Source organism: Eleutherodactylus coqui, chromosome 1 (assembly GCF_035609145.1).
Source record: "Eleutherodactylus coqui strain aEleCoq1 chromosome 1, aEleCoq1.hap1, whole genome shotgun sequence".
NCBI lineage: Eukaryota > Metazoa > Chordata > Amphibia > Anura > Eleutherodactylidae > Eleutherodactylus > Eleutherodactylus coqui.
The window spans coordinates 439,495,421-439,522,030 of NC_089837.1; the positions used below are offsets into that span (position 1 = coordinate 439,495,421).

General features: G+C 41.7%; 1 protein-coding gene across 4 annotated transcripts in view; it reads right to left on the reverse strand.

Moving 5' to 3' along the window:
- Positions 1 to 246: 246 nt before the first annotated feature.
- Positions 247 to 26,610, reverse strand: part of LOC136581788 (phosphatidylinositol 3,4,5-trisphosphate 3-phosphatase TPTE2-like) — a 48,482-nt gene continuing 22,118 nt past the window's right edge. For 3 of the 4 annotated variants that reach the window (XM_066582427.1, XM_066582419.1, XM_066582413.1), the window contains 15 exons: positions 24,943 to 25,104; positions 23,455 to 23,574; positions 19,671 to 19,770; positions 18,431 to 18,494; positions 17,633 to 17,697; positions 16,262 to 16,322; positions 13,676 to 13,757; positions 11,693 to 11,781; positions 9,834 to 9,895; positions 9,450 to 9,530; positions 7,333 to 7,438; positions 4,744 to 4,853; positions 3,867 to 3,962; positions 2,254 to 2,324; positions 247 to 906 (listed from right to left, as the gene is read on the reverse strand). In XM_066582427.1, the coding sequence (XP_066438524.1) occupies positions 807 to 906; positions 2,254 to 2,324; positions 3,867 to 3,962; positions 4,744 to 4,853; positions 7,333 to 7,438; positions 9,450 to 9,530; positions 9,834 to 9,895; positions 11,693 to 11,781; positions 13,676 to 13,757; positions 16,262 to 16,322; positions 17,633 to 17,697; positions 18,431 to 18,494; positions 19,671 to 19,770; positions 23,455 to 23,574; positions 24,943 to 25,104 (1,369 nt within the window). In that variant the 3' untranslated portion in view covers positions 247 to 806. The remainder of the gene's footprint in view (positions 907 to 2,253; positions 2,325 to 3,866; positions 3,963 to 4,743; positions 4,854 to 7,332; positions 7,439 to 9,449; positions 9,531 to 9,833; positions 9,896 to 11,692; positions 11,782 to 13,675; positions 13,758 to 16,261; positions 16,323 to 17,632; positions 17,698 to 18,430; positions 18,495 to 19,670; positions 19,771 to 23,454; positions 23,575 to 24,942; positions 25,105 to 26,610) is intronic. The other variant, XM_066582433.1, reaches the window with a different exon arrangement.

Sequence of the window (26,610 nt, forward strand, 5' to 3'; positions counted from 1 at the left end):
GAATAAATATTTGCATAACATGCGGGAAATGTACACGCCTGCAAGTGAGCCCTTAACCTACTACATTACTAGAGATGAACGAGCATACTCGCTAAGGGCAATTACTCGAGTGAGCATTGTCCTTAGCGAGTACCTGCCCACTCGGAAGAAAAGATTCGGGTGACGGCGGGGGGCGGGGAGCAGCGGGGGGGGGGGGGGAGACGGAGGGGAGATCTCTCCCTCTCCCCCCCCCTCTCACTCCCGCAAATCACCGCTCACCTGCGCCGGCACCCAAATCTTTTCTTCCGAGCGGGCAGGTACTCGCTAAGGACAATACTCACTCGAGCAATTGCCCTTAGCAAATATGCTCGCTCATCTCTATACATTACTTATACAGTATACACCGGATCATTGCTACTTCAAAGCCTTTGTTAGACTGGGTTGACACAGTTTCCAAAATATGGAGCCAAAACATGATGTGCATACAAAAATGAGAAGTATAAATGCAGTCAAAACTGCACCAAACTGCGAAGACCTTACTGAAAACAAATACTAATATGTAATAATATAGTAATATGTAATCATCAACACAACCTTCATTTCATATAGAAGCAAAGCTTACTACGTAAAAGACAACATATTACACATGCATGTATCTATATAACACTTGGAATATATACATATTAACAGCTGTATAAAAAGTTCATAATATTACAAAAAAACTAAAACAAAAAAACAATATGGCACCTTGACGCCTTTCAGATTCTTTGGTACGTAACACAGTGAGGTGCAAATGTTTGGGACGTGCATAAAGCTCAGACAGTTTGTCAAGACTCAAAGTTTATTTCTACCGCAAACTTATTACTGTAGAGTTTTCCTGATTTCTCTTTGTGAGGGTTATCCAAATCATTTTTAGAAAGGTAAAGCCTAAAAAAAAGGAAAAAAAAGATTACAGCATAAGTGCAAAAAGAATAAAGGAAGATAGAGACGGCGCAAAATACCAGTCAATACAAAACATACCCGACTCTTCAGAATAAGCTACTGAGTGTGTACTTGAGGAGTAACACTAGTGCTGGTTAATATATGACTTGTATCCTGAATTTTTAACTAGTTTTCCCCTATGCATGGCAACAGCTGTAATCTTCCGCTTTGTCTGAGCTCGTGGGTGCAGACTGCTGCTATAATGTCTCTGTTCACTACACATGAAGAAAACATCAGATGTGCTGCATGATGGAAGGCAGTGTACAGCAATACTGAGCAGTGTAGATGTGATTTTAGTAGGCCAAGCATGGTACACCCTCATTGCTAGCTGCAGCAGTACATTTGTGAGAGTCTATGCTCTTGTCTCCCTCCTCCTCCTTTCCCACTTCTCTCCACAGACTTCTATGGGCAGCATGAGACAAGACTCACCCCCACTTCCTGTCTCTATCACTAGAGACATCTTAGTGTCTCTATCACTAGAGACAGTTTTCACTTGACAAAAGGCAGTGGGCAGCAAATTAGAAAGCAATGAGAGCCCTAGTGCTCTAGTGGCCAGCACTTTAGATTGATTTTGAAGTACAAAAAAATGTAATTTTGGCTAAATAAACTTATTTGCACTTTTGGTATTTATGAAACTACTAATGACAACCTGTCCGTATGTACGTATGTGAGTGAGTTTGTGAGTGACTTACATGCTCCGCCCCCGATCACATGATGGTGACATAATCACAGGTCCTGTATGCACATGGCTGGTTTCCGGCTAGGTGTTTTTTTGTATTCCATAGCAACTAAAGCCACAGGGAGTTTGTAGTTTGCCCGTAATCTGCACAAGAATGCAGGACCTTTGATGATGTCACCGTCATGTGATCAGGGGGAGAGCATGTAAGTCATTCACCCTGGATGAGCGTCAGTGTCATGTGATCAGGGGGCGGAGCACGATGGTGATGTCATCACGGGTTCTATATCTCCAGTGCTGTGCTGCTTCTGATCCCTGTTATATGGGATGAAGCAGTGCTATGTGTGTCGTGCACGTAGCACAGCTGTGTGGCGCCACCAGAAACACCGGTACTATATAATTTCCTAAGAATTACTAGTCACATTGTAAATGTAGGAGGTAATCCTGCTGATCTTAAATAAATAGAGTTCATGGTCTGCTGATGAATGAATGATGATCACTACATTTCTTCCATTTATCCTTCAGTTTTTATCTATATAATTGCTATTAGATGTCTGTAAAACAAGTATGATCAAGGGATCCTGAAATTCTCCAATTCCTACACTATGAATCCATACCTGTTATTTTCTATGAACGAAGTGTTGAACCAGAAGTAAAATGGACAGTCATCATAGCCCTTCGGTAAACCCTGAAAAAAGAAAAAGCTTGCATCAATGATGTTGTGAAGACGATCTAAAAATGGAGAAAGTAGCATGTGAGGAGTCAAACAGCTGGCCTCAGAGTTTTCTCTGTTCCCAGCTGTTACAGTGAGAATCACAGATGTGCACGAGGTTATCGTGACTGCATGTTGGAACTGCATCCATGTGACCATCAGGACATACCATTATTTTATTATTATTATATTATTATTATTATTATTATATTGCTGCTAGACCATACAGTTGCAATCAAAATTATTCAACCTCCATTGCAAATTATTTGCCAAATTTACAAATGTTCAGCTTTTTGCAAAAAAACTATTTAAATAGCTCAACATAGTATAACAAGTTTCTCCAAATTCAACACAAAACGACAACTACTGCAATGTCAGAATTAATCAACCCCCTTGATAGAATCCCTTATAAGGGCACATATTTGCAAATAGGGTGTTGTCTTAAACACAGCAGGTGCAATTAATCAAGGGCTTCATTAGTTGCATCAGGTGTGCTTGAGATAAAACACATTACATATCTGGACTGGCTAGGGCTTTGTTCACTGTGGCATTTGATTGTATGTTGGAAATATGGCTAAGGGCCCTCTTACACTGAAATATTATAGTTCAGATTACTGCTGGATCATGAGAAACTAAACGATAATCGATAAGAATTTGATTGCTTATTGTTTGTCTTTCTGTATAGGCAGACATAAAATAGAACAACAATTGGCAGGTGTAAACAGAGAATAATTAATCTATGTGAACGGAAGCAGATGGGTGAAGCGTTCTCCAGCCCCCTCCGACTCCATTCACTAAATGATCATCGCTCTTGTGCAAAACCACCCGACAATTGTCCCATCTAGAAGGGCCCTAAGTCAAGAGAGGGGTCTAAAGAGTTACGATTTTTTTGCCACATGTGACATCTAATGAGTTCCCGGTCTACAGTGCTGCAAAGAAGTATTTGCCCCTCTAGATGTAGGTTATTGGATACTTGGCACATTGCCAGCAGTTTCTAACCTCTTGTAAAATGTTCCTATACCGTCAAACCTTGTCCAACCACTTTGCATTACCCGTGAGAAGGAATTCACAACGTAAACTAAAAATATACCCTCAGCTTTGTTTTGTACATTACAGCACATAATAAACCGCACACATGCTCGTGTTTAGTATTTACATTTATCGCCAAAAGTCAAAGTCCTCAAAGTCAGTGGAGGAAAAGACCAACAAATGTAGCAGGACTAGATTGTGTTGTGCTTCAAAAGTATTGCAGCATAGGCTTAAAGAAAGTATCTGAATTGTGTGGAGAGCAACGAGGAGGAAGAGGAGGTGACTCATTCTTGGGATTAGTGAGGGGTCTCACCGGGGAGACCACCAACAATTAAGAGTTCTATCACCTATCCTAGTTAGGGTAAACAGAAAGGCTATCCTATGTGATTCAATTTAAAACAATATGCATGTTGGGAACAGATACATCCCCACCGGTATACATGTAACATCAGCTGACAAAATCTAAGCTACAGGCGTGCTTATACTTACAGCACTGGACTCGAATCTGACTTTAACATCTCCGGAGATGATGGGACAGCCTTCCAAACTGATGACTACTGAATTGTTTCCAGCATCAAAAAACAGCTACAGTGAAAATACACACAGAAGAAACATATTAATCATCTATCAGTGTTGTACACCATAGTCACATCATCTCAGCACTCCAACCGACCATCCCTCCTCCATAGGACTACATTCAGACAGCACACACACCCATAGTAGGCAATGGGCCAAAACATCAGTTTTTTTCACATGGACACACATTGACGTAAAAAAAAAAAATGGGCCAACTACTATTCTGATCCGTTTTGCGAATAAGACTCGCTTATACAATCAGTGGGGTGGAAAATGACAGATCACACTTGGATGCCATCTGTGTGTTTGTCTGTATTTCATGAATCCATTGCTAAGAAATGTTGAAAAACAATAAATGGGACGGCTTCAATTTTTGGGGGCGGACGTGAAAAACAGATGACATATTGAAGTAAAAAAACAGATACCATACATGGATTGCATATGGAACTGTACATGTATTAAAAAAGGCCCCCCAAAAAATTTTGGGAGATGCAACACAGAAGAGTGGTGAGTTCTTCTTCAACGGAAGTCTTCAAACAAAGGCTGGACAAATATCTGTCTGGGATGATTTAGTGATCCTGCACTGAGCAGGGGGTTGGACCCGATGACCCTGGAGGTTCCTTCCAACTCTACCATTCTAGGATTCTATGAGGTTTTATACACTTCGGGCCTAACTTCTTCATCTTTCTCTCTGTTTTCCATCTTAGGGCTTATTGCTGTTCTTCATCCTACTATCAACATTCTCCACCACAGTCTTTCTTTCATTGCACTCTAACCTACCATCACTCACCTTCGTACATACCTTACAGTTTTCTTGAGTCTCACAAACGCACTGGAACACCAATTCTTTCTTAGCAAGTATCTGTACCTTTATATCAGTGCCATTGCCCTTTCCTACTCCTATAATAGAAATAAATGATGGAAGTACACATCAGACATGTCCAGAAGCAAGAACGACCAATTCTGTAATATAGTACAAGACGTTCGGTATGTAACAATGGAAATGCTACATATTTTATACTCAAGTTATAATGAGGTCTACGAAGAATGCGGTCGACTTAATTATATTTGTATAGCAACATAGAGAAGGGAGAGACTACTGCAGATGTCATAAGTGAAGATACATTAAGGAGAAGCAATCATTCCATGTATTGTTGTGTAAATAGAAGTAACATTGTTAGTAAGCCACTCTTTAAATCTGTTCCTATCTGCGTGGGAGGATTGGGAGCCTCCACCACAGATCTGCTTAAATAGTGTAGCATCCGTAGGGCAGGAGAGAAGCCAGACTGACCCCATTATAGTCCGTGAGTTCTGTCCAGGGCCTTTTGGCTCTGTCATAGATAGGTTGCATACATTTTCTGCAGGGATTCAATTTTCCTGCTCCCATGTTGGAACACGAAAAAGAAACCCAAAGTGTGAATACAGCCTTAAAGATTATGGACACCCTGGGGACAATTTTTCACTTAAATCCATGTATTTTGGGCTGACAATCATTTTTGCAATAGGGTTTCATTAAAATGTTTGCATCATTTGTCTTCTGCGGCTTCTACATATCACTGTTTATAGAAGCTGCAGTCTAAAGGCCCATTTACTCATAACAATTATCACTCAAAATTTGTTCAAATGACCGAAAATGAAAGATAATTGTTACATGTAAATGCGGGAATTGTGCACTTTTTATTTGAATGGTGATTTTAAGGTGAACCTAAAATCCATCATTCAGCTACTAAAAGATAAAGGAAACACATTTATCTCTCAAGAGACCACATGCTGTTTTCTCCATGGGAGTCGGTAGATAACACAATGTAATCTGTGGTCAGCCAGGAGTAGAACAATACAGCTGCTTGCACAGCTGGGAGTGTGATTATTCACAGGCTGGGCTCTACAAACAGCTCCTGGAGGTCCTTTTACGTGCAAATGAAGATGATAAAGTGTTAATAGACATTAAAGGCTGTTAACATTTTAAGCAAATAGATCGCTAAATCTTTCAGTCATTTGAAAGATTATCTTTGTGTGTAAATGGGCCCTTCATCTCAATAGGAGATCCATCAGTGAAGCTTTCTCTTCCTTTTCCTTCTTATCAGCTAATTCATGACCCCAACAATGTTTATCTTTGATGTGGTCATAAATTAGCTGATAAAAAGTGCTGGAGAGAAGAGATAAGGGCTGAAAACCAAGTGTCAGTCCAACACACTGATGGATCTCCTATTGAAACTTTAGACTGATGTGTCTATACACAGTGTTATGTAGAAGCTGCAGAAGATAAATTGTGCTAAATTTTTAATAAATTCCTATTGTATAAATGATTGTCAGACAAAATACATGGATTTAAGTGGAAAAAAGGTGTCCATAACCGTTGATGTATTGTTCCATTAGTTTAAAGTTTTGTCTAATACAGAACTTCAAATGACCTACATAACCTGCTTTCTTATAATATATTCTGGTAAGACGCTGATGAGAGCATACCATAACCTATAGAACTCATCGTCATCATGTCGCTGCAGCATTATATGTGTTATCTGGGCAGAAAAACCTAAAAGAAGTAATATTGATCTCAACCAATCCGCTGTCACTCCCATTCCGCCAATGCCTGGCATGCCTGCTCTTCACTTCCTGTCGCAGCGGCGATGACTTCCCATCACAGGGATATATCACCGCTGCAGTTAATCATCAGCCGAAGTAAGTCACTGATTGGTTGCGACGGTGACATATACCTGGTGTCAGTGACATCAATGCTGATGCTGCAGGAAGTAAACGGCATTGGGGATTGGACAAAAATGGGAGCAGGGAATGGGGTGCAGCAAGTATGACTTCTATGATTTTCCAGCAGATGAGGGTTTTTTCAATTGTTTTTTTCTGCCCAAATAACCCCTTTAAAGTTTTCATGTCTATATACTCTTGGGGCATATAGATGAAATGGATGGAGTTCCTATATTTGGCCAAAGCAGAGTTCACAAAGCAGCAAATGCCCTGGAGGACGCATATATCTGTATTACACTCAAGTTCGGCACTAACAACCAATCAAGTTGCATCAGGGAACCCAAACAACCAATGAGGTTGAGTTGGACAAGTCAAACAACCAATGAGGTTGCTGGAATTGTGATTCAAAACCAGCGAGGTTGCTGGAATTGCTCCATAGTGCCGAACTTGAGTGTAATATAGATATATGCCTGGAGGATGCAGAATGACCATGTATTGAATGGTCACCATGTAATACTTTATTCCCATTGTAGTAAAATTTAGACACAACAGCAATGTCCCCCAACGATCCAACTACCAGACCCCCAATGATTAGTGGACTACCAAGCCCACATAACTATGAATTGGTTAGTGCCAAGCATCAAGCTACTTGTCATATTGCCTGATATTGTACACTTACCTTCAATGGAGTAGATTCTAATGCTTCGGATCCTGAGTGATTTCTCTGGCGGCATCTGTAAATTGTACTTGTTCTTCAGAATTTCATAGTAACATACATATCGACTCTGAAATAACAGAAAGCAAAGACATGTCAGTCGTATCCAGAAGCCCTTCCAGTAGTTGGTCAGTTTGGGCTGTGTTCACATAGCATTTCAGCCTATATATTGGGGTTCCATCCTGGGGGTGAAAATGGCTTAAATCTGCCTGCAATTTTACATCAAAATCCGCAGTACGACCTGATTTTGGTGTGGAATTCCACAGCGGTAGAAAAACCTGCAGATTTGGGTGCGTCCTGCAGGCTAATGCCGTCTTATGTGAAAGCAGGATAAGGGACCTTTAACTTGGGACGGAATATTCTGCAACAGCGATGTGCAATATGCTGTACCTAAATTACCGGGAGGATTCTGCTATTTTGAATTCCACACATTAGCAATTCGGATTTTGATACTGAATATTCCACAAGAGAATATATTCGCAACGCTGTTGTGGAATATTCCATTCCGTGTGAGAAGTTCCTTAGGGACCTTTCACATGTGCAAAATATTTCTGCACGGTGCACCTAAGGCCTCATATCCAGGGGTAAATTAATATTTAAAATCCACAGCGTTTCTCCCACATGCGGATCCGCGCCCCATAGGGATGCATTGGACACCCGCAGGTAGTTAAATACCTGCGGGTGTCATTTTCCCCATCAGGCGCGGATCCGCGTGCGGGAAAAAAAACGTGACATGCTCCATTTTCATGCGGGTGTCCCGCGGGGACGGCTCCCGCAGGCTTCTATTGAAGCCTATGGAAGCCGTCCGGATCCGCGGAACACCCATACCAGAATTAAAACTCACCTCTCCATACGCTGCGGTTCTTCCTTCCTTCCCGGACGGATCTTCTTTCTTCAGCCTGGCGAATGTGCCCGGTGCATGCGCGCGGCACGTTGCCGGCGTGCCAAGCACATTCAGCGGGCCGAAGAAAGAAGATCCGTCCGGGAAGGAAGGAAGATACGCAACGTCCGGAGAGGTGAGTTTATTCTTCTTTCTTGGCCTCATGTCCGCGGGGCAGGAGGGACCCGCTGCAGGATTCTCCATGGAGAATCCGCGGCGGGCCTGATTTTCCCCGTGGACATGAGGCCTAAGGGCTCCTTCACACAAGTGTATGCAAAAATATGCACGCTTCAGCCTAACGTATTTGTTCTATGAACGAGGCTTATTTGCGCGCATGTCAACGCAGTGTACTGTACTTCTGTGCACATTCAGGGCATGTAAAAATGCACACGCAGCACCCACCCCACCCTGATTTGAAAAGCTAGTTAGCCTAATAAGGTCCAGATGTGTTCTTTTTCCTGCAGTTTTGCACTGTTTTTGCGCATCTTTTTGTGTATTGCGTGCGCAATCAGAATAGATGTCATCTGTGATCACTGGAGGTAACTGCACTGTAATCACTATCACGGCATAGAACTTGTATCTGTCTATTATATGGTGACTGCATTATTTAGAGCTGTGCTAAAGCAGAGCTGCTATATCGGAGCCTGCAATGTTATAAAAGCTGTCTTATCTGTCTAAGATGTGTGTGTGTATATATATATATATAAAAAAAATTTTGGAGGGAAAGGAAGTTAAGGCATCCCACTAGCATCGTCTCTGGCTGCGAGTGCTGCATCAACGGGTCATTTAAAGGACTGAGTGATGCAGCGCAAAGTTCTTTGCAGAGTTTTTTGGGCAGCCATGAAAGGAAGTTGTGAGTGGGGCACCAAACTGAACTTTTGCACCTTGGCCCATGAGCCTTTAGCTATGCCCCTGCTACATTCCATTCACTTCCATGGGACAGAGGGAGATCAATGCGCTCAACTCATAAAAGTGAATGGAAGAGCGGTCACATGTGCACCAAGTTTCCATTCACACAAGGCATTTGAGGTGCACCGTTCTCAGGATCACCGGTGGTCCCAGTAGTCGGACCAACAGCAATCAAACGTTTATCAGTGGCAAAAGCCCTCTAATACACAAGATTGGATTTTAAAAGTTTCGGCTCTATACTAATAATCTCTTCCATGTCGCTCCTATCACAGGATAACATCAGAAGACTCACCTGGGATGGTGTCTCCACACCTTGAAATTTAGTGCTGACAGATGTATCAGTCCTACGTTCTCCGAAGTAATCCAGACTTTCCTAAACAAAAACAACACCCGTCATCCATGACACTGCCGCTCCAGGAGTCAGATCCTGACAACTAAATTATAGCGTCCGCCGTGCAGTCAGTGAATCAGCACTCAACATGTGACGATGTCAGCGATACGCTTAGTGTTTCTATCTTGCACAACAAACGCACAATTACAAAGTAGAAGCTACTATTTTTTGGGGATGGGGTGATTTTCCAAAATCATTAGCATATTAGTCATTCACCACATTTGCATAATGGACACCCAGGATAATGAGATGCATATTTACATTCATCATAGAGATTCTACATACCTTTGCACTCTCAAACTGGTCTGAGTCAACAAGATATGTGCAAACCATGGTGCCAGTTCTACCTATAATACAGAATGTGATATAATAATGTATATATAATCTCATTACACTGAAGCCTAATGGAGCAACAAATGGATCAATACTTCAATATGAGGTTGTGATACCAATGAGCTGACTGCAATGCAGTAGTACAGAGATACATTGTAGGCCATTTTTCCCATTCAGTGCCAGACGTAGGTTAGATCGCACCTTGTGCAGGATTTGTTTTAGGTACCCCTCAAAGAAAAAAAAAGAACATATATTGCACTGCCTGAGAGGCAGGCTTCCTGTATTCTGCTTGAGAAGAAAGCAGCAAGACAGCAGCAGCCTTCCCACACCAGAACAGCTCAGTGAATACATACTGTATCAGAACCAAACTCATAACATAAATACAATACCAGAACCAAGCTCACAACATCGATATGGTACCAGGACCAAGCTCATGACATAAATTCATCAGAAAACAACCTCAGTATGTAAATACAATATCAGAACCAAGCTCATAACAAATACAGCACCAGAGTTAAGTTCAGAACATAAATACAGCACCAGAACCAATCTCACTACATAAATAGAGCACCAGATCAAAGCTCATAACATAAACACAGTGCCAGAACCAAACTGTTAACATAAATTCAGCAGGAACTAACTTCAGTACATAAATGCAATACCAGAACCAACCTCATAACATAAATATAGTAGCGGAGTTAAGTGATTGTATTGCATGGGGTGCCAATGGGTAGATAGCTGCTCCTTGGAACATCAGGGGGAAGAGACAGAGCCAGGAGGAGGATGATTCGTGTAGCTCCACAGGACGCAGCCGCACAGAGGAAGAAGATCATCTGGTCAGGTGGACCTATGGGGGGTGATTGATCCTAGCTAACATCTGCCTGGTGCTCCCCCTACAAGCTGGTGGCCAGTACCCTGTGTGACCACACGGGTCACACATAACTAAGGCTGGCCAGGCACCTATAGACTACCAAAAACACAACTGCAATTTAGGGTTCACATTACATCTTTAATAACTGGACCCTTTCACAGTTTTACTGAGTTGAATGTACCATCACCATAGAACCCTACTCAGCCCAATACTTAATGGGATTTTGCTGTACACATATCTGGTGTGACCATCACCATTTGATGAAATTATTTAATTCTATCATATACATTTTGAAGGTTGTCATTGCAAAGATAGGATAAACCTTGAACCTTTTCTGATCGATTCACTGAGATATAAACCCTAAGATGTCATGCGCACAACGGACTCGTACATAGATGCATGGAGTCTTTGAGGCTCTGTGCTTAATCTCCCCTTAGAGGCCATGATGCAATACGACATCTGATGAAACATGCACTTTTTTCATACTGAATCCAACAGAAAAACCTTCATATGCCTCATGAAATCTGCAGTATAGTGAGGTACAGTCGGGCTCGCACACCTCAGCAGGCCATCTACATGTATGTTCTTCAGTTGTGCTACCAACAGTTATTTTTTTTTGCAAATATACAAGGAGGAAACAGTCATATTTCGAAAATGAGCAAGGCCTGGACATGAAATGCATAAAATATACATAAAAGGCAGAGATCATTAAGAGCAGTGTTCCCCAACTCCAGTCCTCAGGGACCGCCAACAGCTCAGGTTTTCGGGATTTCCTCAGTGTTGCACAGGGGATGTAATTATTGTCGGTGCCTCAGGCATTGCACAGGGGTTGTTGCCATAGGATATCCTGAAAACATGACCTGTTGGTGGTTCCTGAGGACTGGAGTTGGGGACCCCTGATTAAGAGGATAAACAATGAGAAAGCTAATGTTACTTTTACCTTTTCCTCCTTTGCAGTGAATGGCTATAACATTCTTTGGGTCCTCTGCCATCCAAGAACGTACACTGGCGGTGAACTTTAGCATGTCACTAAGTATGAAGAAGTCAATTTGGTCACTTGACAGTTAGCATGGAATACCTATCAGTGTGTTCTCACATAGCACACTTCAGAAATCTATCCCATCTGACAGGTTATTATATACTGGTTTATACACTATATAGCATACTGAATGTACACAGTGTCCTTTCAGTGACTACAAGCAGAAAGTAGCCAAAAAATGGAAACTGTTAGGCCGGTCGGAGGTTCCGTCACGGATCCGGCTCAAAACAATGGAAGAAACTCTGCATGCAGAATTTTTTCATCCATTCAAAGGGCGGCTGAGCAGAAACCAAACAGACTCCATAATAGTCATTGGGTCCGTTCGGCATTGTTCGGTTCTATCCTGAGACGGAGCCGGGCGGAACCCCGGATGCAGGTGTTAAACCCTTCTCAGTGCATTAGAAAGTTGCAGAAGTTATATTAAACTTGCATTTAATTAACTGAATGGCCACTTTATTACAGACCCTGACCCTTTCACGAGTGGAGCTTTTCTGCATGAAAATAAGATATGTGACCTTGGAGTGCGGCATAAAATCATTATTACGCTCTTTGATTACTCCTAGAGTAATCTGTGACATGATAGAGTGACTCATGTGACCTGCTGAAGTGCAGAGTGCTCAGGCTCCAGATGCAGTGATGAACAGATGGAGCACAGCAACCAGATCACACATCATGTGACCAGATGTTTAAAGCAGATGGAACCTAGTTATTGTAATAGCAACTTACTAGTTGAATTAAATAATGTGTAGTGAACCAACAAAATATTTTCACTTCCACATACTGGTAAAGTAATCATCAGAAAGTGAAATGGCTTCTGTCTGGTACAACTGTGCTGCTTCTGCATCCGTTTCATGATTTTATGATTGGGTACTGCTGTTTTGATGCTCTGCTTTCAATCCTGGATGGAGCATAGCCGGGTCACTCCGAGTATGCTCCGTGGTGTGTACCCCAGTAATAATGAACAGCTAGAGCTCTGCTGCAGAGATGCTCTTGACAATGATGAACAGGCAGAGCATGTTTTCTGCATTCCAAGAATTCTCCAAGTACAATGATGAATACGCCACTTGCAACAAGTTTTCAGTGGATCAGTTTCAGTGTGAATCTACATTGGAATGGGAAAATCCACGATCTGAGCAACTTATGATCGAGGCCTGATCATTAGTGCTAGATTAGCCGTTGCCAAGATTTCATACAATGCCAACCTTGTGGGGTTTTCTTTAGGAACAGTGTGGAGAGTATACTGAGAATGGCATGAGTAGGGGAAGCATCCAGCAAAAGAGGATCCTGTGGACATAAACAACTCAGCGATGAAAGGGGTCAGAAGAAGATGCCAAGAACCATTCTGACAAATAGGCGGTGCGCAGTCAAACAAACTGCAGCTGAATATAATGCTGGTGCTACAACTAATGTGTCCAAACACATAACTCGTTATTCCTTAGCCCGGATGGACTATCATAGCAGATGATCAGCTCCATCGCCATTACTGTCTAAGAGAAGTATAAAGACAAGACTCAGGCGGGCAAACAAGCAAAACTGTATCACTGAGCAGTGGAAAAACATCACCCAGTCAGATGAATCCAGATTTCTGTTGCCCCATGGAGATGGGAGGTCAGAATTTGATGCAAGCAGCATGAACTGATGAACCCTTCCTGTCAGCACCTCCATCTAATGTGTGGCAACTACAAGCAGCTTCCTCTCCGCAGGTGCCAATATTCCTGTAGAATCTATGCCATAACGAATTGCTGCAGTTCTAAAGCCCAATCCGATGAGGTCCAAAGCACTACTAGATTGGTGCCTAATAAAGTGGCCATTCAGTGTAAGACCAGACAATTTTGTTCCATTTCCATGAGGAGTAGACTTATTTGACAGACTTATTAGACTTACGCTAGAGACGGCACATTGTGATCATCTATGAAGTATCGCTCCACTCTGTAATGGAAGAACTCTGGATCGTAGCCCTTTTCACCTGTAAGAAAGATCTGATGAACTAAAAAGTGCAAATTACACATGAAATCTGAATTATTCTTTTACCTTTAAAGCATGTGTAAAGGCCTACATTCTGGTAAATACACCTGAACTAATAGCAGAATGCAATGTAGTGTTCCGAGTTATGTGAGGCAGTACCATGATGCTCTGGTTTCTAAGCATTCAAACTATAGATCATACATATGCATTAAAGAGGTTGTCCAGAACTTTCAGGACTTTTACTTTTGATGACGTACCCCCAGAATAGGCCATCTACAGCTAATCGGCAGGAGTCTTCCGCTTGGGAACTCCGCCGATCAGCTGGTCCCCAGGCCTGCTGTTAGTGGAGACAGCGCTGGAAGTAGATAGCACTGTCAACACTGCAACTGTAAGGGGGAGCCGGTGGATACAGGCTATGCTTGATGGTTGTGGGAAATATTCTTGTGCTGTTTCTTTAAATGCTATAGAGTTGCCAATGATAGGATATTGAGAGATACTCCAGAATGTGACTGCTCCATTTCAATACTGCACAACTGTCTGTGCATGATAAATCACACCTGACATCTCTGGTCGGTTTCCAGAAGGAGGCAGTTCTTGGCATGCTCCTCAGGAAAGTAGATGCAAATTTGGGACCATCCTGAGTTCACTGGCCCCTAAGGGTTACCAGCGTTATCTGCCCTACGAGCTAAAATAGGAGCGGGAGCGGTCGCTATCTGGGAACCTCAGCAAATCTGTTGGCACAACGTCAGCACCCGGCTCTAGATAAGGACACTGGTTTCCTGTGGGTATACAGAGTTGTAGTTGAGTTGCACAGTTGTGCCCAGAGACTTTAACTGTTACAACTGCATTACGGACTTGTTTATTGTAAACATAGCGGCTGAGTACGGCCCTGGCTAAATAAATCATTGCTAAAAGGAATATAAATATATAAAAATGCTAGTCCCGGAGGATGAGTTTTGCAAGAATCGTTTTGCAAGAACCTTTTAGCCAAACCAGCCTGATTACTGTTCTATTTGCCTGTTTAATAAAAGTTGCTCAGCATTCAAGGTATATCTGATTTCACCCATTATCCTGGGCAATCCCACTGGGTACCACTCCATAGGAGCCATTATAAGGAGATGGCCATCAGCCTGTTCCCGCACTGGTTCACTCCTGGTCATGATGGATTAGGATTGTTATTGCCTTCCAAGGAATATAAGAGTATGATGTCCACCTCTGTGCTACACTTCCAGGCCCAGATAGAGGTGAACCTTCCCTTTGCACTACCAACAGGGGCTGAACCAGCCATTGGCAAAGCAGAGGGTCAGGGGAACTTCCAACTTCTATCTACACAGTGGCCCAATTTGGTGCTACAGGCACAGCTCCCACTGAATTCAATGGCAGCTGTGCCTGCAATACCAAGCCAGCAATAAGAACAGCAATATCTTCCAGAGCTGTCTACACTGAAAGCAAAGTCAGTGATCAGCTGATTGGCCTCGATTCTGAGCGGTGGACCTCCACTGATGATCTATCAGGAGGATGCAATAGGTCATCAAACGCAAAAGTCCCAAAAGTTCTGGACAATCTCTTTAAGATGTGGCTTCTGAAGAGGAGCTTAGTTAAAGAGGTATTTCCATGTTGGGCTTTCATGACATATACAAAGGATATGCCCTACAAGTCTAATAGATGAGGGTCCCACCTCTGGGACCTGCACCGTTTCCAAGGACTGAGCCCAACCAGCACCAATCTGGCTGTATGTGGTTGCTGAGGGTGGTCAGGAATTACTGAAACAGCCAAAGGGGATATCTTATACTATTTCTGTAACTCCCATAGAAGTGAACTGGAAAAATAGCATAGGCTACTTGGCTGTTTCTGTGCTCTAGGCCACCCTGGCTGTTGCATAGGAAAGGGTGTTCTTATTGGGCCATAATGTGCTGAGATAGGAATACTCTTTTTAGGGCTTATTCACACATTTGTGTATTTTGTCTGTTTGCAATGGGCTGCACAAGAACAGAACACGAACCCAATGACTTTAATCAGACTTTTCAGACATTGAAATTTTTTACATGGACCTGCAGCCCGTGTTAAAAAGTCTCAGATTGTCCTATTTTCATCCATAACATTGGCAGGAATAGGGCATGCAATGTCCAATGCCCACGGGCTCAGACATCACATGGACCTGAGTTCGTGTGCAGTCTAATGTGAATTGCGCTCAAGAATCTCAGGTGCAATTTGCATACACCTGTTTAAATAAGCCCTAAGGTACCAGAGGTGTCTAGAGACTCGGACAGACTGTATAAATGACTGCTTCCATTAATTAGGACGACTGCTTTATATTCAAGGATTAACGAACATGGCTGAGGTGAACATTGAATAGAATAAGCAGCTGGTGAATTTGGTGAATTGCTTTAAATGTCGGATTAGTTGAAATAAAAAATGTCTTTCTTCACTGTATGTATTTGAGTAATGTATTATCTAATTATATCTGAACCTGGACATCATGTAATCCTATTAACCACTACTTACTGCACAAGTTGTAGATCTTGTAGTGGTCTTTATGTTTAGAGTCCAAAAATCGTGCGACTTCCTAAAGAAAAATAATACATTCAGACTTAAAATTGTAATTTAAGAGTGCTCACATCAAGAACAATAAATGACAGATTGTCTTAAGATGGTAGAAAAGAACACAATTTACCAGAAATGAAAGACATCAAACAGGAAAGCAGAAGAATTAGAAAATTATCCTAATGGAGAAAAGTAGACAGAAGATAGAGAAATGAATTAATATTCATGTAATGTACATTAATAATAAACACCTCAGCTGTTGCTTAGTAAAGGGGACAATATATGTAATTCAACAGATGTTATGGGGGTAGGTGTTCCCCTTTTTTGGACCCTCCTCTATGAATAGTGATGAGCAAACCTTTGAAAAGTTTGGTTTGGCTGGTTCGCCGAACCTTTACAAAAAGTTTGGTTTGGATGGTTCGCTGAACCTTTACAAAACGTTTGGTTTGGTTGGTTCGCTGAACCTTTACAAAAAGGTTGGTTTGGTCCAAGCTAGTTCAAACCAAATCAAAAGCTCACCAAACCCTCTAAAATTGGTATATAACGCTGTCTAGGAGACAGAGTGTTTTATAGGGCTTTTATGGCTTTTAGTGTAATATACATGTGTTCAGGACCAGTGTTGAGCTAACTGAACCAGTAGAAACCTGCTTTGGGTTCAATTTTGCTAAAAACTCTGCTTGGTTTCATGCCAAACCAAACTTCCAGCAAAGTTTAACCAGAAAGAGGGTTCTACTGGTTTGGTGCCCTCAACACTATCCATGAATCAGAGCTGGTGGTAAACAAAAGCTGTCACTCTGGTGCACTAGAGTTGCTCCTGTATTATATGGCCAGCCATTCAACTGCATAGTCTAAGTCAATGGTCTCCAACCTATGGCTCTTCAGCTGTTCCAAAACTACAACTCTCAGCTTTACGAAACTTATGAGACCTCTGGTTTTTGAGTGAAGCCCCTCCTCCCCTCTTCCGCTCAGCAGCAACGGCAGAACAGGAGCATGGCAGCCCTGTCAATCATTGGTAAGGAGGCAGGGGAAGGGCTTCCCTACTGATTGCAGCAGATTCAAAACTAAAAGTCTGCTATAGCCTTTTTAAGGTACATTAGTCAAAGGTCACAATATTTTTGATGCCGTTTGGGCTAATCGTAAAGAAACTTTGTCCCTTACACAGGACAGCACAATGCACTATGATGACAGATCCAGCTTACTTAGTTCCGCTGAATCTACAAGTAGCACTTGAGTATTTTCTTTCGGAAAGCCTCAACATATGGCTTGTTAAGGGATCCTTGAGGACCGGACTGGGAAGCAGTAAATAAAAATATTGCATTAGTAAAGACTTACCTTTATAGGATTCCGATAGAAAGACTGTTTTCCAGATGATGGGAATGACATTGCAATAATCCTGTCTATAAAGATTAAGAAGAAAACACACAATAGTTTTAATAAAATAGAACCGTATTTATCAACATAGCAGGAAATGAATGTGATATAATTACTGATCGGGAAGGCTTGTATTTCTCTAACTGTTGTATGTGCTTGAAAAAGTTTTAACTTGCTTATCCAGGGGCAACTTTTTTTCAAAAGTTGCCTACTATATTGTGCCAACATAAAAGAAGCCACACTCTACTGCCCCGCTGCTCCCGTTTTGTCGATGCCCAGCCCCCTGCTGGTCTGCACTATCGGCTGCAACCGGTCAGCTATGATGTCCCCAACCCCAGGACCATGTGACCACTGCAGCTAATAACTGCTTCACTTCAGCTGTTGATTAGCTGCAGTCTCATGTCCCGTTGTCACTCACTGCAACCGGAAGTGAAGACCAACAGAGGATCAGACACCTGCAATGCAGATAACTGTCAGAGGAGATTGATTGGCCAATCAATGGCCAAAAGAATCCAACATGGCAGATTATCTGGCTTTAATGGGTTGCTTCTGTAAATAACATGACAAATTAATTGCAGATAATCAAGTGAAGTGGTCACAAATGTCAATTTTGTACGATTTCTAAAATAATATTGCCCCATAAATTAATATGTGGAGATTTTTGGAGCTCTGAAGAAAGCATCATTATTGACCACTTAGCATAATGATTATGTATAAGCATAGACTTATACTACACCGAATACGGCTTCTGACACCCACCTGTGATATAAGTGAGGTCCAGATCAAATCCATCCTTCTGATATCTTCTTTTGTTTTCAGAGACCTGCAAAAGAACACATTTCCTCTTGAAATGTTGTACATGGCTCCTCCTGTTATCCATCCTGATCCTGATGCATAATCTAAGCACAGGTCAGCAGGATAAATGCCCAACTGGACAGGTTGCACAGATATCTTTCTCATTTACCAACAACTTTACAGTCACTTATTTTCAGAGCATTGAACATGCAGCACAATACTAACATGGGTCTAGCTTAATCTACTTCTAGTTTTATTATGTCTGCAACACTGCATAAAAAAATGGTAATGTAGGAAGGCATCCAAATTACAAGTGACAATTGTGAAATAGTGTGGGGCAGTTGATAGCAATGACAACATGTGTTCTATCAAGTATTCCTTGCTCTAGTTCCAAGTATCTGTTTCTAGTCCAGTTTTGGCTAGTCTGTACAGTGTGTCATCCTCCTTTGTTGTCTAGTCCAGTCTGCGTTTCATGGTTTGTATAATCTTCCCTTGTTTGTTTTTGTCTGCCTTGTGTCATTCCAGCCTTTGTTTCTTTAGCCTCTTGTCTGGACTGTAAAGCCCTTCTGTTCTCAGGGATAGTGTTTTAGACACGGTCACCCAAAGGGACAACTTGGGTGTTTAGAGTCAGTAGGGACAGTGTCAGGGAGATGTTAGAGAGAGACAAAAGAAGAGCTAAGGTTAGGATCAGCATTTCTCTAGTTGCCATTTTGGTCCCATACCATCTGTTCCAGTCTCGATTTCATGTTTCTTTATATATAGTATCATCCTCACTATCCAGTTATCATCAACCTCTGCTACATTTATCTAATAACAAGTCCCCAGTGGCAATTGTGTCTCACTATGTTGATATCTAGATTTCTTGCAAAGTCCAGTTGCTATGCTATTTGGCTCTACTGTAGGTTCAGGTAGTATATGAGTACTGGTAGATACTGTTGGTGTCCACAAAAGGCTACTGCTAAAGGTGAAGCCAAGTTCTGCAGTTTATCATACAGCTGTCATTGTTACACATGGGAAGACTCCACAATACTGTGGCAACAGTAGATCTTACCAGTGCAGCTAAAGTGATTGGTTTGTTTATGTTTCAGTGGAACTTTTAGATGAGTAGATTATTTGATCCACGAACAGGTGACATATACCAATCAAATAACAGTTAACCAAGAAAAATCAAACAACACTATGACATGCTGAAACAAAAACTCACCATTCTTCGAGTGACCTTTTCGAGCTGTTTTTTCTGTGAAGCCAGACGGAATATTCTAACCAACATAATTATTCTCAATGCTCGGAAGAAGTTTACCAGTCTAGGGGAAAAATATGCTTGAGTAATTAATAGATATATATTTGCACATTGGATGGCGTTGTCTTTGACTCTAGATAGTAATTAAAATACCAAAGAAAACTCAATGGCAGCAAATCAGCAGTCAGCCTTCCTTTTCCTCATTAAATACAAGAAAAAAAGGTCTAATTTCTTCATAAAATAAGGTTAGGTAGAATTTTCTTAGATTAATGTTGACCGAACCCTCCAATTATCATGGATCATCCTATGATCCAATGTGACTTTCTCATTGACAGTAGCTATCTAACATGTATGCCCAGTTTTATTTCTAAATGACCTTGTCATCACAGCATGGGATGTGCTTTTACTTCTCTGATATTTACTATCCTAAAAAGTCTCCGAACCTTGATCTTAGGGACTGTATTTTCTAATGCTTTTCCATGCAGACTGCTCTGAACTTGCATTATGCCCATAAAGTGTAAAACATTTATGCTATTTGTATCTGCATAATATGGCTATTTAAAGTGGATTGATGTTTCGAAAGTATACTTGTGATTAGGGCATTTATACAACATCTACAGTTTTGAAACTTTCCAAGAACAATTTTTATCAATGACCATGTGGAAGAACAGGAATCAAGTAGTGGTCAAAAATCTCATTGGGTTGACTATTGTCCAATAAAGCCCACCATAGTTGGTTAGTCGACATGTAAGTCCATCAAGGTTGTCTACAGGATCCAGCAATTGGCTCCCTTGCGGCATTTGGATGTTTTCTCTAACCTCTAAACAAGTTAAAATTAGTTATATTTCTCCAAAACTCAACTTGGATCTATTTAGGAGCCCAAGTTAAGCATAAAGCACTGGTTTTTGAATGGGCACAGACAACAATTAACTGTGCAATTACCATGTTTTTGACATTGCGTAAAAAGGCTTTTGGCATCAGAGACATAGAAGGGAGTATGTGATTGTAGATTTGTATCAATTATCAACAAAGGATTTAAAAAGAAATGTAATACAGACTAACAGATGATGAAAGAAAAGGTAAGAAAATGCAAAAACATAATGATGTGTCTATATAATACAAACAGAAACAAAAGTATTACATTCAACGTAGATGCTGACAAAGGCTTTTGAGGATACAGTAGGTGGCAACTAAATAAAAACACCAATCCTGAATCTAACCAAGAAAATTTCCACTTAAAACACAAATGAACAGTCTGAAGGTATCTTATTTCAGAAGATCAAAACCATTATGCTTGGAAGAGATGAAGGGAAAGGGCGAAGGAGCAGGCCAACAAAAACATGAAACAGTACCATTACATAAATCATGAATATGCCATAAACCAATGTTTCTCAATGTTCTTTAGTGAAGGACCCCCCCTACTCAAATAAATGACATCAAAGCACAAGGTTATAATCATGCACTGTGCTGCTGTATAAAATCACAGCATAAGCAAAAATTTCTTTACCCCCTAGAGAAATGGCAGGTACATGTCGGGAGTATACTTCAGCTTTATGTAGCAAAACACAGGACAACTTTTGCGGTAAACAAAAACTTTTTTACTCAGACTGAAAGCTACCAGGTAAACATAAAAGTTTCTCAGCCTTACAGCCAATAGGGATTGGGTATAGGATATCCAATTAACTCAGGCCTTGCATGATCCTTCACTCTCTAAATCTGCTGTAAAGAGTCTTGTAACTGGGAGGAAGCAGGATACCGTTCTGCAGTCATACCAGTTTGACTGTTCGACCGAGAAGCACCAGAATCACTGTTTTGGTCAGACTTCCTCATGACATACCCTCCTGATTCATTCCAACACCAACTTCAAATACTCTCATTTACAATTCGTCTCCAGGGGCTTACCTTGGGGCATTCCCAGCTGATTAGCAGGGATCCCAGGTGGCGGGCCTTCACTGAGCCGATATTGATGGTCTATTCTGAGGATAGGTCATCCATTTTTAAGGCTGGATAACCCTTTTTATGACTGTTTACTTACAGTAATACACACAGCTCAAGTCCACAAGAGCCACTGCTCCCAACTCTGGCTCATTGAGGGGACTCCTGAGCTGGAGTATATGGACAGGGGTTGACTAGCATAATTATGTCCATATGTTCTAATTTTTTTTAGACAGCTTGCAATCTTTGAGGGTTTTTTTGTCTGTTTCTCACTGTTACTGTAAAAGTAGAAAATACTATACACAATACTAACAAAATCTATGGCAAATGTACAGATCATATTAGTGTTGAGTGAACCAAACCAGTAGATCCCTGTTTTGGGTCAAACTTTGGTTTGGCACAAACCGGAACCAAACATTTAACAAAGCTCTACCTGAAACTCAACAATAGTCCTGAACACTGGTATATTACACTGCCTAAGAGCCATAAAAGCCCCATACAACATGCTGAGAGTGTTATGTAGGGCTTTCATGGCTCTTAGTGTAATACACAAATTTTATGGGTTTTGGTCTTAAAGGGGTTGTCCCGCAATGACAAGTTAAGTTAAACACTTCTGTATGGCCATATACATGCACTTTGTAATATACATCGTGCATGAAATATGTGCCATACAGAAGTTATATACTCACCTTCCCTGCGCTGGCGTCCCCGTCTCCATGATGCCGTCTAATTTCAGCGTCTAACCGCCCGATTAGACGCGCTTGCACAGAAGGGTCTTCTCCCTTCTGGTCGGTCCGGGCACGAGCGACGTTCTGGCTCCGCCCCTTCTACGCGTCATCGCGTAGCTCCGCCCCATCACGTGTGCCGATTCCAGCCAATCAGGAGGCTGGAATCGGCAATGGACCGCACAGAGCCCACGGTGCACCATGGGAGAAGACCCGCGGTGCATCGTGGGTGAAGATCCCGGCGGCCATCTTGGAGGAAAAGAAGGAAGAAGTTGCAGAGAGGGGATTCGGGTAAGTAAAATGTTTTTTTTAAATTTCAACACATCCCTTGGGATTGTCCTGCGCTGAACGGGGGGCCTATGCAAAAAAAAAAAAAATGTTTCGGCGCGGGACAAAACCTTTAAGGTTCGGTTTGAACTCATTCAGACTGAGCCATAGTCTTCGCAAAAGTTCATTGAACTGACCAAACCAAACTTTTCAAAAGTTTACTAATCACTAGCGGCTATATATGTACTTAAAGGGGTTTGTCATTAAAAAAAAAAACCTATACTCAACTATTTCTTCCCTGTCAGTGTCCTTACCACATCTTCTCATTGCTAAGCTTTTCCAGTGCCCCGGGGCACCTCACCGCATGCTGGCCAGCCTGTTATGAAGGCTGCATTCCTCGCATTCTCTTCCGGCCAGGTCAGTAAAGGTCATATCCCTGTACTGTAGTGTTCACTGGCTAAGAAGGAATGCTGATCTATTGCAGAGACGGTGTGCATGAGCAGTCTCTGCAGTAGCCCGACACTCCCCCTGCTGGACTGTGAACTGTGACGTAATGTACATTGGCTGGCAGGAAGAAGACTGCCTGTGAATGTACAGAACATCACAGAAAGGAGAGGAATCAGCCAAGTGGACTACAGGAGACAAGAGAAGATCAGTGAGGTGAAGATCTAGTAAGTAGACTGATGGTGAGGAATAGGCAAGTATAGAATTTTTTTTTTTTTTATGACAGAACCTCTTTATCTGTACTTGGTACCTTGTAAAATGCTATATAACAAGTTATTTCATAAGATCAAACTATACTTTGAAGGATAACATTATACCTTGGAATGTTGGTGGCTCCACTGAAATCTGTGAAGGCATATATCAGCGCAACTATGAGAGTGATCACAACAATGGCAGCATCAAAGATGTTCAGCTTATCACTAAAGTACTTCCGAAATCTGTAAGAAAAATATTGAATAAAAAGAAGTTAATTTGATGATAGCAGAAGATGGCACGTTCATGTCAATTAGATGCTGAAAAGAGCTGGAGAGAGAAGAGCTATGGACATTGAGTTGACAGCCTGATACGTGATCACAGCGTGCCGGGGACAATGAGGAAATAGGAGGAAATGGAAAATGTCACTGCAGGTCTTCATCTAAATAATTCATACTGATCTTATAACACCGTTCTGATGATAAACACTACTGTCTGCTCCATTTTTTTGTTTTAACAGTTAAAAAGAGATGTCAGAATTTATACATATCAGCATATGTGACCCCGGAGTGCAGCCTAAAATCAGGTGACGAGTTTTACGTGATCAGTTTCTGTGTGAATCCACATTAAAAGGGAAAAGCCAGCTCTCTGAGTGACTTCCAACAAAGTCTGGTCATCAGTGCTGGAGAAGCCGGGCCAGGATTTCATATACTGTCAACCTTTAGGGTTTCTCATGCATCAGTGTGGAGAGTATACTGAGGATAGTGTGATCGGGAAAAATATCCAGCAAAAGGGGTTTCTGGGGACGTAAAAAATTAATTGATGAAAGGGGTCAGAGGTGGGTGTCAAGAATCGTTATGATGAACAGCCAGTGTACATTCAAGCAAATTGCAGCTGAATGCAATGCTAGTGCTCCAATTAACATTAATGAATGCACAACTTGTCATTCCATAGCACGGATGGGTGATAACAGCAGACAACCAGTTACAGCGCCGTTGCTATCTAAAAGAAACAGAAAGGCAAGACTCCAATCAGCAAAACAGCTCAAAACGTGGCTCACTGAGCAGATCTTGACATCCCTAAAGTTGCACTTTACATATGCATGTTTTCCATTAAACCTTCTTCAGTCTATGTTGGTATAGGAGTGTCTTACCCTTCTGTACTTATCCATGTAGGCGTTGGCATGGTAGACATAGCGGTATAACAAGGTAACATACGTATAAATGACTGACACAGGCAGAGGAGAGAGGGACATAGCCAAGATAGCCGAAAAATTTCTGCATTCACTTGTTTGAAGGTAGAAAACTGGTGGACAAGTTTGCAGACTCCTATCTAAAATTAAAGGAGGAAGAGCAGCTCTGAAGCACAAACTGCTCCTTCAACAGGTATAAGACTGTAGCTCAAGAATACTGGAACATTAATGAGCACGTGTAATGTTTTATTATTTAGCTGACCTTTTTATTGGTATGTTAGCTGAATGATCAGGCCGTGCACTGTCCAATATTTCCCGCCAAGTCTGTATATGAGTGTTTTCAATGATCTGCATGTAGTCAGCGCATGTTCTCTACAATCAGGATTAACACATGACAATATTACAGGCATTTGACACGTACCCTTCCACAAAAATGTGCAGCAAAACATCGATCAGGAAGAAGAGGGAAATAAATAAGGAAATCCCGGATATGATAAATGCCGTCTCTTTGCTTTTGTCCACAACAGAGAGATCTACAATCACAAACACAAAATCCACAAAGATGAGGAGAACCCCGAGTACCCTGAAATAGAAAAAAGTTACATTTAGGCAATATCATAGCTGTGTCATCCAATCAGTGTACGTTTGTAGATGGTTAATGCTTCTAGAATGACCTGCACTGTTACAGTTTTTGTTGACCCTTCTGGTATTTTTGAGGGTCAGAATTGTGCAATTTGCAACCCTATTTTTTGCTTCAAAAATACTGGAGTTCTGAAAGACTCAATTTAAGTCAGTTTTGATCCCTTAGGAAACAATGCACAATGTCAAGGCTTCCATTATAGTGTGAACAGAACCTAAGAAGTTGTCAGTGCGGACAGTGTTGAATTCAATGGGAACTTTGATTCTAGTACCACTGTAATATTGACAGGGCTATCTGCTTTCAGCACTGTATGCACTGACAGCAGGTCTGGCAATCAGCTGAATGGTGGGGATCCTGAGCAATGGACCTCTGCCGATCGACTATTGATGACCTATCCTTGCATGAAATGACACCCATCAACATTTATGATCAGTTGAGTGAGACATGTGGGGAAAGTGTCATGGACATGAGTGCAACAGTTAAAGAAGGCTGAACATTGTGTGAGAATGAACCAAAGGAGACTCAGCTACGCATAAGCTGGTCCAATGACATAATTGCACAAGTGGAGCAAGTAGTTATGGAAGACGGCCAATTGACTGCGGAAGAGATTGCTTGCAAAGTTGGCATTTCCGTAGGATCTGAGCACACAATTCTGTATAAAGACCTAAAGTTTCCTGCAGGTGGGTGTCACGAATGTTGACCAACGTTGAGACAAGTGTAATACAAGCAGCACTCATGTTGATTGGGTATGTGTTGCTTTTTATTGCTTGTCTATGTAATGTGTAATTGAGCTTGACCATACACGTTGGTCGAAACGTCGTTTTAGTGGACCTACATCTGAAGATGTGATTTTCTACCAAGAAGATTCCTGAGTGCTGCTTATATTACATTTGTCTCAATGATTACTAGTGGGTTTCTTGAAGTCGGAGTCCGGACGACAAGCGTGCACTCCTCTAGCTTCCCCACTGATTGTGGATGGATGGTCGTGCTGCTGACTACTACAACTATTTGATAAAGAATGTTGACCAACGATCACAAGGCCGTACGTGTGGCAATGTGTCAGGCAATCTTGACACATGATGATGGCATGAATGGTGCCTTGATTCCGAAGGACGATCTCCATGGTCGCACGTTTTTCAGTCATGCCACTCTTGAATTAGTGATTTTCCAGTGGGAAAAACAGCCCCCTAAAGACGCAATTATGGCATCAACATTGTGAAAAATGTGTATGTCAAGAGGGGTACATAGTTCTTTAGCAAGAAATTAAGAGACCTTAGAACTTGAATGCACCTCGGACATTAGATTGTTCATGGATCGTGTCAGAATGAGTGCCAAGAAGAAGTGCAGCGGTAGCAGTCACACTTGGGCCTTGATGTCTGAGGCTGCCCAAAGACTCTTCTGCCACATAAAAACTCACCAGTATTATGAATGTTGCACTGGTACAGAATT